The sequence below is a fragment of the Puma concolor genome, chromosome B3 (assembly GCF_028749965.1).
Source record: "Puma concolor isolate L17-30 chromosome B3, mPumCon1.1.hap2, whole genome shotgun sequence".
Classification (NCBI taxonomy): domain Eukaryota; kingdom Metazoa; phylum Chordata; class Mammalia; order Carnivora; family Felidae; genus Puma; species Puma concolor.
In genome coordinates this window covers 48,291,060-48,304,990 of record NC_141672.1, presented here as the reverse complement: position 1 = coordinate 48,304,990, position 13,931 = coordinate 48,291,060, and the positions used below count along the sequence as shown (strand labels likewise).

The 13,931-nt window shown below is 33.4% G+C and overlaps 1 protein-coding gene across 2 annotated transcripts in view; it reads left to right on the top strand.

Annotated features, from left to right (window-relative positions):
* The window catches only part of GPR137C (G protein-coupled receptor 137C), a 62,515-nt gene that overhangs the window by 35,057 nt on the left and 13,527 nt on the right, over nucleotides 1-13,931 (top strand). For both annotated transcript variants that reach the window (XM_086709751.1, XM_086709750.1), the window contains exons 2-3: nucleotides 171-214; nucleotides 1,945-2,173. In XM_086709751.1, the coding sequence (XP_086565877.1) occupies nucleotides 171-214; nucleotides 1,945-2,173 (273 nt within the window). The remainder of the gene's footprint in view (nucleotides 1-170; nucleotides 215-1,944; nucleotides 2,174-13,931) is intronic.

Below are 13,931 nucleotides of genomic sequence, written 5' to 3'. Positions count from 1 at the left end.
GCTTGTTTTTGCTTCATGGTAGTTCAAATGTTAACATTTGAGTTTATTTAACTATTATTTTTTGTAACATATTATTATTTGTAGTTTATCACTTTGAAACACAAAGTCAAAACAAATTTAAGAATACTGTATTACACATTTTCAAAAACCTTTCTATACTCTTTTTATAGGTTATATGTAAAGTCAGATGTGCCACTGAACTTGACAAACACAAGTAAGTTTCGTGAGTAGCAAGATCTAATTTTTTTCACAATAGACTTCTCAAAGTAGAAGGTCATGGTAGTTGAGGGTGCTGTAGCAGTTTTATAGGAAGTCCAGTGGTTAGATTAGCACATCAGAAGTGAGTTGCAGATTCTACAGTTCTCCCCTCAGCCATATTGCTGCCTAACACCTGTTTTTGCTGTTCTGCTACTGTCATGCTTTAGATGTCAGATATAGTTTCATAGGGCCTACACATATTAAAGTTAGATTATACTTTTTGGGGCAAGCGTGTGTAGTATAGTTCCATGAAATAAGGAATGTTTTGGTATTGATTAATGTCAAAAATGAGAGTGCTAAACTGGGGAGTTAGGAGACGTGGGTTTCAGACCAATTCTCCCGCTAATTCATTGGCTATTCAACTCATTTAACCTCTATATTTTGGTTTCCTAAACTATTACAATCCTCTGGACATAGGGACAATTTCAAGGTCCATTTTGGGTTTCAAGTTAATATTATTATTTTTATTATTTAATCTGAGATAATAGTAAGATCTAAACTTCTCAAACTAAAATTTTTGTACTTTGTACACTTAACAAAGGATTGCTTGTGACAGATTACACATTACCTTCAATTAACCTCTTTTAAACTATTTCCAAAGGCAGACAACATTTTATGATTCCCAGTGTTGAAAATGATCCAAAATAAAAGATATTAGGATGCTGAATAAATTTCTGGCTCATCTTAATTTGGGTTATAAATGTATTTGAACTGGGATTACTTTCATATAGAGAGCTGTCACAGCTACTTAATACAGGTAGCCATACCTTACATGAAGAGTTTTTATGTGGTGGTCTAATTTTTCTTTACGAGATATAGGTGAGCGTTTCTTTTTCTTTTTTTAATGTTTATTTTTGAGAGAGAGAGAGCACAAGCAGGGGAAGGGCAGAGAGAGAGGGAGACAGAATCTGAAGCAGGCTCCAGGCTCTGAGCCATCAGCACAGAGCCCGACGCGGCGCTCAAACTCATGAATGGCAAGATTATGACCTGAGCTGAAGTCAGATGCCTAACCCACTGAGCCCAGGCACCCCAAGGATACAGTTGAGCATTTCATTCTCAGAGTTCCTCTGTATGCATAGTAAATATGCAACTTTATAAGAAGCCAAGGTATTGAAATGCCACATATACTGTCCCTATGTTCTTCTTTAGCCATGTTTGAAAATGATGTTTGCTATGGATAATCAGAAGCTCATAAGAATTGAACATTATTTAAAGCACATTTCCCTCAACCTCTTAAAATTAATATTAGTGATCAACTTACATTTAGATAGAGTGTATTAACTTTCCAGGCAAATTATAAAAACCTGGTAATTCCTAGAATGAAAAGGTCAATGAAAATATGGTTAGTAGTTATAAAAATGAAAAAAGCAGGATTCCTTGAATTAGTGTTAAAATAATCTTATATTATTCTTCCTGGTAGAGGCAACTGAATTCAAGTCCACGTGACATTATTTTTAAGTTAATGTTTTAAAATCTAATGCCATTTTTAAAAGGTTTAGATACTAATTTTATAATAGCAAAGATATCTCAAGTAACTCTGAGTGATTATTTAATTTGTATTTAATTAAATCATAAGGATTTTATACTGAAGGAGTTATTGTACCTAAAATAACACAACTAATTCAGAATTAAATCTAATCTCTCATTAGTATATAGATATCTAATAAATTTATTTTTTCCTTTCAGAATTCTGTTGCATTTGGGCTTCATATTGGCAAGCCTTCTTTTTTTAGTGGTGAACTTGACTTGTGCAGTGCTAGTCCATGGAGATGTCCCAGAAAATCAATTGAAGTGGACGGTGTTTGTTCGAGCATTAATTAATGATAGCCTGTTTATTCTTTGTGCCATCTCTTTAGTTAGTTACATATGCAAAATTACAAAAATGTCATCAGCAAATGTCTACCTCGAATCAAAGGTAAGTATGTTTCTTAAATTTATGCTTGAAAATATAACTTCAAATCCTCATCCTATGAAGCATGTTTTAATGGAAAGCCTATGTTTTTTTTTTTTTTAAAGAGTATTCTGAATGTAAGGTACATTTTTGAGCTTGAAAGAATGGTCACAAGATATTAAAGTGCATTCATAACTTGGCCCTTACTAAATAACAATTTTTTAAAAAGTTTACATTGAGCATACTATATTTTCTGTGACTTATACCCTCTACATTGTAGGATAAACGAAATAGACCAGAATTTACATGAATGTATGACAAATGGTCTAATATATAAAGCTACATTAACAATTTAAGATTTCATCAGTAAGGGTGGCAGTATTGCCATTAAACAGTTTACCAGATTATGTCTGCATACACTTGAGTTAGCAATGTTAAGATGCTATACTTCTAAACTGGTGTTTATTTGCGTATAAAGATTTAGAAAATGTTACTTCACCCCATAATGTGAAGACCCTATGATTTTGAAACAGCTAATCATGTAATTAAATTTATAAATGCTTTGCTTCTGCCTTTCCTTATACTTTTTGTTTGGATCAGCAAACAGAAGCCAAATGCTAACCTATTAACAAAGAACTATAAAAGTTTCTACCACTAATCGACAGCGTGGTTGAGCAGTGAATCAGTCATCACAGTGTATATTTGATACTGGATGTGAGGGTATAGATGTGTGGATTTAGGGGTATGGTTTACACATACACACAAGCCTGTTTTAATTAGGCATCATTACCTGTTCACTGAAGATAAGCAAGATAGTGTCTTTAACAGAAGAGTTCTCTGAAATATACTTAGATTTCTATATTGTTGTTATCCATTATATAATCCTAGTAAGTTAAGGTGCTTTAATTCAATGTATCAACTTGTCCTTTAAATTTAGGTACAGACTTTAATTTTACTTTTTAAACATGTATCAGAATGCAGGATAAAAATAAAAATATATGCAAAGAGAGAGAGAGACTTTCAAAAGTATTAATCTTACCTAGGAAACTATTGTATCAATTACAGGTTTAATTGTATGAAAGGTTAGCTCAGAAATTTAAATGTTTTAGCTCATTCTAGCTTCAGTTTAAGTGTTAAAAATAGTACTGTCACTGTTACAGTACATAATCTTTTGGTGTAGCAACAGCATCTTCACTTAATGTAATAACATCACCATAACATTCAGACCTGTGCTTGTCTAGCGATAAAGCATAAATAGATTTGGTTGAACTTACATGGCTTCTTTTCTGGATATTTAACAACTTCTCAAGTTTGGTTTTACTTGCTTTGAAATAAATGTTTCTGTGACTATAAGTAAAGTTGCCAATCTAAGAAGAAAAGCTCATCTGATAACTTCTCCAGAATTATTTCAAACATCCCCTAACTATGATATGAAAGGTATTCATTTTTTTATTATTATTTTAGAAGTTTTACATTTAACAGGCGCATGGATTCAGAATTCTCTAAGAACATTACAGAGGGAAATGCTTAAATACATAACTTTAAAGGTAAACATAATAGATCTTTTGTATTACATTGTACTGTTACATAGTTCTTGGTCTTCCTAAGTTGATTATAAACTTATTTATTCAAAGAGTACAGCCTCTTGCTTTCACATTCTCCTTGTAAATCACTAGGCTCATTTTTATTTTTTGACTTCTGGACAGTAATGGCCGTTTCTTTTATTTAGTCCACAAATATCAGCTAAGCATCTGCCTCTTCCCCTTTTAAACTGACCCTGTTTCCTACTATCCCTAAGAACATTTCCTTAAAAGCTCAGACTTGGATCCTTTGTTTTCCTTTTTTTTTTTTTTAATTTTTTTTTTCAAAGTTTTTTATTTATTTTTGGGACAGAGAGAGACAGAGCATGAACGGGGGAGGGGCAGAGAGAGAGGGAGACACAGAATCGGAAACAGGCTCCAGGCTCCGAGCCATCAGCCCAGAGCCCGACGCGGGGCTCGAACTCACGGACCGCGAGATCGTGACCTGGCTGAAGTCGGACGCTTAACCGACTGCGCCACCCAAGCGCCCCCTTTGTTTTTCTTTTTATTCTTCCTTCCTTCCTTCTTCTAAATATTCATTGATAATGATATCTTACATAATTTGTTTCAACAAAATCTTACCTACCTTATTTCTAAATGGCACACAACATTCTTTCCTGTCTCTATATCTTCAGGCTGTTTCATTTTCCAGGAATGTCTCTCCCCCACCCACTGCTCTATTACTGTTTGTTCTTATCTTACCAAACTTTGAAGGCATAACTCTAATGTTTCTCCTTTTTATGAATTTGATTTGATTCTTTCCCCTTCATCTCCAAAACAAAATTTAATTTTTTTAATGTTTATTTATTTTTGAGAGACAGAGAGAGACAGAGCGTGAACTGGGGAGGGGCAGAGGGAGAGGGACACACAGAATCTGAAGCAGGCTCCAGGCTCTGAGCTGTTGGCACAGAGCCTGACACGGGGCTCGAACCCATGAGCCGTGAGATCATGACCTGAGCTGAAGTCAGATGCTTAACCGACTGAGCCACCCAGGCACCCCTCCAAAGTAAAATTTAGAAATAACTACCTGGATTCTCTTTTTAAAAAAAAATTTAAATTCTTTTAGCAGCTAGAACAATGCTGTGTATTGGTTCTCTTTTTCAAAGTAGCAACTCTAACTGGGTTTTTAAATATTAGGTTATTGTCGATTTGAATAGTTTGTTTCTGCTCTTCCAATTTTTTACCTTCTTACATATTTAAGGTTTTTACTTTGTTCTTTGTCTGTGTTCTTATATAGATACGTGATTTATTATTTTGTAAACTAATAAGATATTTAGAGCAACATGTTTTCTCAAGTACTGCTTTGGCAGCTTTCCATAATCTTGTTATATTGTACGAACACTCTTATTTAACAAAAACAAAGAAAATTTTCTATTTGAGTTTAAGCCATGTCTTCAACATTACATACTTATATATCAGTGTGAATTAGATATTGTCTTTACATATAGGTCTTCCTTCAACTTACTTTGATGGAAAGTCTAAAATTCATACATCTATCTTATTCAGGTCCCCTAACTTCCTTAAGAAGTTGCTTGACTGCTTGACTGTGTATGCATTTCAGCCTAAACAATATATAATTTCTGTACTCCAGTTTCTTGAAATAAAGTCTCAACTGTTAAATTTAAAAGCTTAATTGCCAAAAAAAATGACCTGAAGGATTTCTTGTTTGTTCATCTCCATAGCTATTCTACATTTTATCCTCAACCCAGTCCAGATGTTTTGTACTCAGACTTCATTGTATCATGGATAGAATTGTCTGTTCTGACCTGTACTTTGACCTGTATCAAGAAATATGTAAGAAACATTTATCTTAAAAGTCACTATTGTATAATGTTGAGGATATTATCTATACAGCGTTCCCCAGAAAAGATATTTTTCTCCAGTTCAGTCCCAGGTAAAACAGTATTGATTAAGTCCTTTTTCCCTCTGGCCACTATGCCATTCAGAGGCAAATCTGTGGTTTACCTCTATATCAATCATAGGACCTTATGATATCCACTTTGGTTCTGGCTCTACCTCTAGTTTTATTTTACTTTCTTATTCCCCCACCACCACCAGACACACATTCTTATATATTTTTTATTTTGTTTGTGTCTCTGTAACTACTTCAAATTCTCTTTTGTAATGAGGGTGGTATAAATAAATAAATTAACATAAAAATGGCATTGGATATACTGTTGGATATGTTTGTATCTCTTTTTTCAGATATATCAATTTTTAATTAATTTGGAAAGGCCTTACTGACAGACAACATATCATAGTGATTAAGAGCTAGAAACCTGATTGGGCACCTGGGTGGCTCCGTTGGTGGTACATCTGACTTTTGATTGTACCTCAGGTAACGATCCCAGGGCTCTGGGATTCAGCCCCACGCGGAGCCTTATTTGGGTAGGTCTCCGCACTGAGGGTGGAGCCTGCTTAAGATTCTCTCCCTCTCCCTTTACCCCTCCCCTGCTCACACTCTTTCTCTCTCTTAAAAAGAGAGAGAGAGAGAGAGAGAGAGAGAACTGGAAACCTGAGATCAAAGAGATAAGGCAATAAATCCCATCTCTTCTGTTACTGGCCATATGGCATTGGACAAGTAACAGTATCTCTAAGTTTCATTCAGCTGATCTGTAAAATGAAAATAATGATAGTGTTGATCTTACAGGTTGGTATGAAGATAAGAATAGTACCTTCTAAGGTGGTTATAAGGATTAAATGAAATTTCATATAAAGTACTTAATATAATGCCTAGCACTTGGGAAGTGCTTGTGAATGTTAGCTATTATGATCCTAACATGTACTAAAGGATGGTAACGTAACTTCAAAAAGTTCTTGAATACCTGAAATAGTTGGCAAAATTTATCTGGAGAGGGGTGCTATACATGTAATCAGATTCTCAAAAGGAACATTGATCCAAAAAAAAGAATAAGAATCACTGAAAAACTGAGTTTCTCTTTTAAATACTTTAATTTTACTCGACTCCACTTTCTTTATGTACCATTTTGCATGGATTTCAATAAGGGTTGAAGTCTCTTAATAGGTGACATTTCATCTAATATTTAACTAACTTTTCTTTAAAATCTTTAGAACAAATATTACTGAAATTATGTAATGGCATTTTTAATCATAGGCATTTTTGTTCTGTGATCTACTGTAACTTTTATTACAATTTCAATTTTCTCTTATTTGCATGCTCATGATAGACAATGCTTTTAACTTTTTATCTATTGCTAACATTTCAAGTGTGTCTCATTAACTTGGACAAAATATAGAATTATTTTGATTGTTTTTTTACAAACCTTTTCTACGATAAACAAACAGTTTGTATTTATTGACATGATTGCATGTTACTATTGGTCTATTTCTCCCATTAAGTTTTTTTTATTGCTGTTTGCCTTGACTTCATTTGTATGATTTCTGTGGTATATTTGAATTTATTTATTTTTTCTCAAAATTACACATAACTATTAACATTAAAATGCATACTGATAAAATTATTTTTATTCTAATATTCCTTCCAACTTCAGAAAAAAATAGTATTTATAACAATATAAGAACATAATGGACAAAATAACTTATCTACACAAAAAGATTTAAGCCAATGTAGATGCTTAGTCCCTGTAATGACAGGTTGGGATTATCTGTATAAGAGAACACTCAAAGGCAGGGTGGGAATAAAAGTTAAGCTATTAGGTTTATATCTCTGGTCAGGGACATGCACAATTTTATATCTGATAAAAGTGTAAAGGGAATAATTGTCTGATACTTAAGATCAGCTTGTCTCCTAGCCCAGTGGGCCATGTGCAAATAATGCATTCTCTCTCTCTCTCTCTGCCTCTCTCTCTCTCCTGAATTCCTAACAGTTTTAATTATTATGTAAACCTTTCTGTCCAATGTTCACTTAACCTTTTATCCATATTAATTTAATGTATTAAAATGGAAAACAGCATCAGCATCTTACAGAGACACAGTAACATTCAATTAGACTGATTTTTTTTTTTTTGAGAGAAAGAGAGAGAGAGCAAGTGGGGGAGGGGCAGAGAGAGAGAGAGAGAGAGAGAGAGAATCCCAAACAGGCTCCGCACTATCAACACAGAGCCCAATGTGGGGCTGGAACTCATGAACAATGAGCTCATGACCTGAGCTGAAGTCAAGAGTCAGACACTCAACCAACTGAGCCACCCAGACTGATATTTCTGATTTTTCATGCAGACTAGCTGATCCTACAAGACCAAAGCAGTGATTTATGGTAATTTAAGCCATAATTAAAGAAATAGACTAAAATACTATCAGTGTCTTTTTCCATCACCCTAAAATATTATGTAACCAGACTTTGGGAGGATGATGGGTAGAGAAATAGAGACTGCACCTTCCTCTGTAATAGGTATGATTGCCATCTTCCCAATACTTTGCTATAATTTCTCTCTTGAATTATGAGGATTTACTCCATCCATCTTAAGCTGTGGCACTTGGCTGCCTTTGTTACTCCAGTTCTTATACCCCAAGTCTTATTTCCTCTTCTGTTGCTGAGCAGACCCACCACACACTTGTCACATTTTTAAAAATCCATAGGAGTCAGAGATCTAATTTATTGTCTTGGAAGCATGAACCTTTTTGAACCTGTTTAAATTTTATAATTATCGAAATACAGTTGACCCTTGAACAACAGAGGGACTAGAGGCACTGACCCATTACACAATTTAAAATCCACGTATAGCTTTGACTCCCCCAAAACTCCTTTTAATGTCTTTGGGGTTTTTTTTAATTGAAGTACAGTTGACACACTGACTCCTCCAAAGTTTAACTACTAATAGCCTACAGTTGACTGAAAGCCTTACCAATAATAGAAACAGTCAATTAACACACACTGTGTATACTGTGTGTATTATATACTGTATTCTTACAGTAAAGTAAGCTAGAGGAAAGAAAATGTTATTAAGTAAATCATAAGAAAGAGAAAACATATTTACAGTACTGTACAGTATTTGTCAAAAAATCTGTGGATAGTAGACTCCAACCTATTCAAACAGTTCAGCAGTTCAAACCTGTTGTTCAAGGGTCAACTGTTTATTTTTTTAATTTACTAATTGAGACTACTTTGTTTTCTTACTTTTGATCCTTAGTTTGGCATTTTATTCTCAAAATGGAAGTAGCGTTTGTGAGATGTTTTCCAAAAATATGTATAGGCTTCTGCTTCTGGTAATGGCTCAGTAGCTTCTATTGGACAAACCTTCCACAGATAGCAATGATAAATTCTGGACAAAATATAAAAAGCACTGAAGGCACTGGAGAGCAACCACTTAGAAGAAGGAAATAACACTGAGTGAGTTTCCTGTTTTTTACAGCTTCTAACCTGAGGGAAGTTCTCATCCACGGGGCAGCCAAAACTAGAAGAGAAAACCTCTGTTTAACTTGCTTGAAGAATCAGGAGACAAAATTCAAGTAACTACCACAGATGGAAAATGAGTGGGAAATTTCAGGAAGAAGACAGCCAGGTAGAGGAAGCCCCAAATTCTGATGATAAATTCTGCCAAATTTTTGTCTGATACCTGAACTGCACGTGAGCAAGGCAGAATTCAAGCAGCACAATTAAGAAGAAAGGAATTGAACTGATATTTCAGTTGCTCTCTATACATGGAAGACAGTTTGGGATTTGAGTCTAACCACATTAGTTTTTGCTTGAAAAATAAAAAAAAAGGAAAAGAGAAAAATCAATACTTTTTAGAAGAATATAACAGAATCCAGACTCTCTAAAACATGTCACTCACAAGGGGCAGAGCACAATCCAAGATTACTAGATATATGAAGAAACAGGAAAAATATAAGTCATACTTAAAAGGCAAAAAGTAAAACTCAAAAAGCAATCTTTGGAGGCAATCCACCCTTCCAGATGATGTAGGTGTTGGCTATATCAGACAAAGATTTTATATTATGTTTAAGTATGTAAAGGAAAATACACTTTGATAAATAAATAGGAAAACTCAGGAGAACTAAAAACTATAAAAAGAATTTCTAGAATTAAAAAATACAATATTTAAATTAAAGAGTCACCAGTTGGGCTTAACAGCAGATTGAAGATGAAAGAAGAAAAAGAAATCAATAAATCAGCAGAAAGTATCCAATTTGAAGCACAGAGTAGAGTAGGGGAAAGATGATAATAAAATGAACAGAATCTCGGGACCTAAGTATGCATAAGTGGAAAAGGAAAAGAGGGAGAAAATTATTTTGGAAAAAATATTTGAAGAAATAATGACTGAAATTTTCCAATTTTTGATGAAAGACATAAATTTATAGCTCAGCAACCCCAATCAGGATAAATATAAAGAAAGTGTCATATAGGTTCATTATAGTCGAAGTACTTAAAACGAAAAATAAAAAGGAAATCTTGAGAGCAGAGAAAAATGACGCATACATAAGGGAACATTGATTTAAATGATCACTCACTTCTCATCAGAAATAAGGGAGTCCAGAAGACATGGAAATGACATCTTCAACATGCTGAAGGAAACATGTTATCAACTCTGAAATCTCTATCCAATTAAAATATTCTTAAAGAATGATGAAGAAATAAAAAATCTTCCAATAGAACTAAGAGGGTTAGTTACCAACAGACCTGCACTACAAGAAATGTTAAGAAAATTCTACAGCCTAAAGGGAAATAAAGTAAACTTGAATTTCATCTCTTCAGGAAGGAATGAAGAACACAAGAAATAGTAAATATTTGGGTAAATATAATTTCTTAATTTCTAAAAAAGAAATATGACTGTGCAAAGCAAAACTTACAATGTGAGGCTTACATGTGTAGATAAATAATTCTCTCTATAGTATATATAACAGTGATAGCAACTATAGTATAAAGGACAGGGGATAAATGTACCCATAATGTTGCAAAGTTCTTACATTTTATGTCAAAGTGGTATGATGTTAACTATTAGACCATGGAAGTTAAGGATATATATCATAATCTTTAGAGTAGTGGTTCTCAAACTTTTTGGTCTCAAGACCCGATTAGACCTCTGAGAATTATTGAGGACTCCAATATCTAGTGTTATATCCATCTGTATGTACATTATTAGAAATAAAAATTGAGAAATTCTAAAAATATTCATTTCTTAATTCATTTAAAATAACAATAATATATTATCCATATTGTTAACATGAATAACATGTTTTTATGAAAACTAATTGTATTTTCCAAAACAAAAATAAATTAGAAGATCGACATTGTTTTACATTTTGCAGATCTCTTTAATTTCTGACTTAATGGAAGACAGCTGGATTTTCATGTTTGCTTCTGCATTCAATCTGTTGTGATATGTCATTTAGGTTGAAGTATATGAAGAAAATCCATCCTCACACATATATGTAGTTGGAAAATGGAGGAGAATTTTAAAACCTTTTCAGATAATTGTGGATATTCTTCTTTAATACTACACCAAAAATCTGAAGGTTAGTTGCCATGCAGAATCTAAAACCATATTAGTGAACTTTCTGTACTACTATTGGTCTATCTTACACTTTGAATGATTGTGTAACATCATGCATTGATCATTGGAAGAGAGTGGTCAAGATCTTCAAAATGATGATACATTTCATTGGACAGTATTCAAAATCCCATTTATTAATATTGCCTCCAATGTCATCAGAAAAGTGTTTAAGTTTTTAGAAGCTGCCATGCCAGTCTTATCATGGACATAAGAGTTTACAAGTTCTCAAAAATTCTAATTTTCATTAGAAAATTTATATTTCACCATTGACAATAGTGTCAGATATTTTCTTTGAAGTGACAGGATAATTTCACATATTTTAAAAATATATATTCCTGGTAACCAAGTATGAATAAGCATTGTTTGTCTTCCATAGTTGTCTGTTGAGTAAAAAATGGTGTTCCATAAAAAAGTCTAGTTTAGCTCACAAGTCAAACAACCACATAAGTGCTTTTCCTCAAGACTACCACTATGCTTCAGTATGCAGCAGAATTGCTTTAAGTGCATGTCTCATGTCATCACACAGAATTTTTTTTAAGTTTCTTTCTTTATTTTTGAGAGAGTGAGAGCAAGCATGAGTTGGGGAGGGGCAGTGAGGGAGGAAGGGAGAGAGAATTCCAAGCAGGCTCCACACCATCAAGGCAAAGCCTTGAGAGAGTGAGAGCAAGCATGAGTTGGGGAGGGGTGGTGAGGGAGGAAGGGAGAGAAAATTCCAAGCAGGCTCCACACCATCAAGGCAGAGCCCAACGTGGGGCTTGATCTCACAAACCATGAGATCATGACCTGAGCTGAGATCAAGAGTCAGATGCCTAACCAACTAAGCCATAGGCACCCCTCATCACACAGAATTTTAAACAGACACATACTTTAGGTTGATAATTAATAAATATTTTCATTGCTTCATCAAGGATATTCTTAAGTGACACTGACTTTCTTTTTTAATCAGGAATTCATAGTAGTAAAGAATACAATACAGTTTGGGGCCACTGCCTTGCTTTGTACTAAGGCCCAGAAGTTTTCCCTACCATTGCTTTTGTACCATTAGTGAACATATCAACACAGTTGACCCAGGATAAAAAATCAGAAGAGTTTTCAACACTTTGGATATTTCAGTGCCACTTATGTTTCTTCTCAGACATTGACATAAAAGAATACCTTTCTGGATGTTTAGTTGATGCTCACACTGGATTATTACAAACAAAATTAGTCCTGCTTCATCAAGTTCAATCATTTACAAGACAAAAATAGAAATCTATAGATAAGATATTAAATCTTTGTTTTCAGTTAAATCTTCAAATCAGTTAATTTCTGTACTATTGGAAAATGGCAATGCCATAATTTATTCAGTGGACTTCCCATCTGGCAGGCATTCAGTACTGTCCACTGTGTAAGGCTTTACTGGTTTCTCAGCTACTGTGTGTGCTTTCTCAGCCAGTGCAATATAGTAATATAGCCTGTAAATATTTGAATGGTGTTTTCATTTCTAATTTGGAAAGCTATAAAAACAATTTTTAGTGTTTAAAGTGCTCACTGCATCTGCATTTAAATTTCAATTCCTCTTGCTTTTAATCTCTGGTCTCAAAATGACTCTGCAGCCTAACTTGGGCCTTAATATTATTCAGAAATGTTCTGTCATAGAAGACACAACAAGGTAAATTATAACGTTTGTAAAGCCTATTGAAAGATACTTTTCATTACATTTTATTTGATAAAACAAAACAAGAAATCAGTTTCATACAGTTCCTTTGAGGTAGTTTCCTTACTTTATTGAGTCAGAGAGTTCTAATCACTTTCCTCTTTCTCAGCATCTTAGAGATAAACAGGGAAGTTGTATGTTAAAGATATTTTTTATTGTGGTAAAATATATATAACATAAATTTTACCATTTAATCATTTTTAATTGTATAGTTCAGTGGCATTAAGTACATTCATATTGTTGTACAACCATTGCTATCTATCTCAAGAACATTTCATTATCCCATAGTGAAACTCTGTATCCATTAAAAAAATAATTTCCTATTCCTGAGACAATAATCCATTCTTAAATATTAAAAAATATGTTTTCATTTTAGAGTAAAATATGATTAATTTTTAATATGAGTTTAATATCAAATTTTAAATTTTTTAAAGTTTTTGAAGAAAGTTCTTAAATATTGTAAAACAAATCTGTCAGGTATACCAATTCTTATTGTATTTCCATGGAGGTACAAGGATTTCAAAATAACTACTTACTGGATAATAATGGAGTTTCAGCAGATATAACCAAAGAAACCTAGTAAGAAGCCAGTAAAAGTAGGAAAACAATCTGAGTTCATCTCTGAAAATGCACATATTTATACCCTAATTCTATTATATCAGGAATTCTGTAAAACACAAGAATATACATGCATACAAAGTGTTGACATCATCCCTTATCATGTAGCCTCTGGAAAACTCTGCTGTACATCCAAAAGAGAATTAGAGTACAATAAGTAAATAACATCTTAGTATTTTTTTTATCATTTTGATTTTGATCTTTAAGGTCCCTGGACCACACTTTAAGAACTGCTACCCTAGAGCAACCACTTAAAGCGAAAACAAAACAAATCAAAAACTGGAAAAGTATAGTTAAAAATCCAATAGATAAGTTAAAATGTAATCCTAAAAAATATTCAATTAACCCCAAAAAACACAGGAAATAATAGAGGAAAAACAAACACCAGCAGCAAAAAACAAGCAGAAGCAAACAGA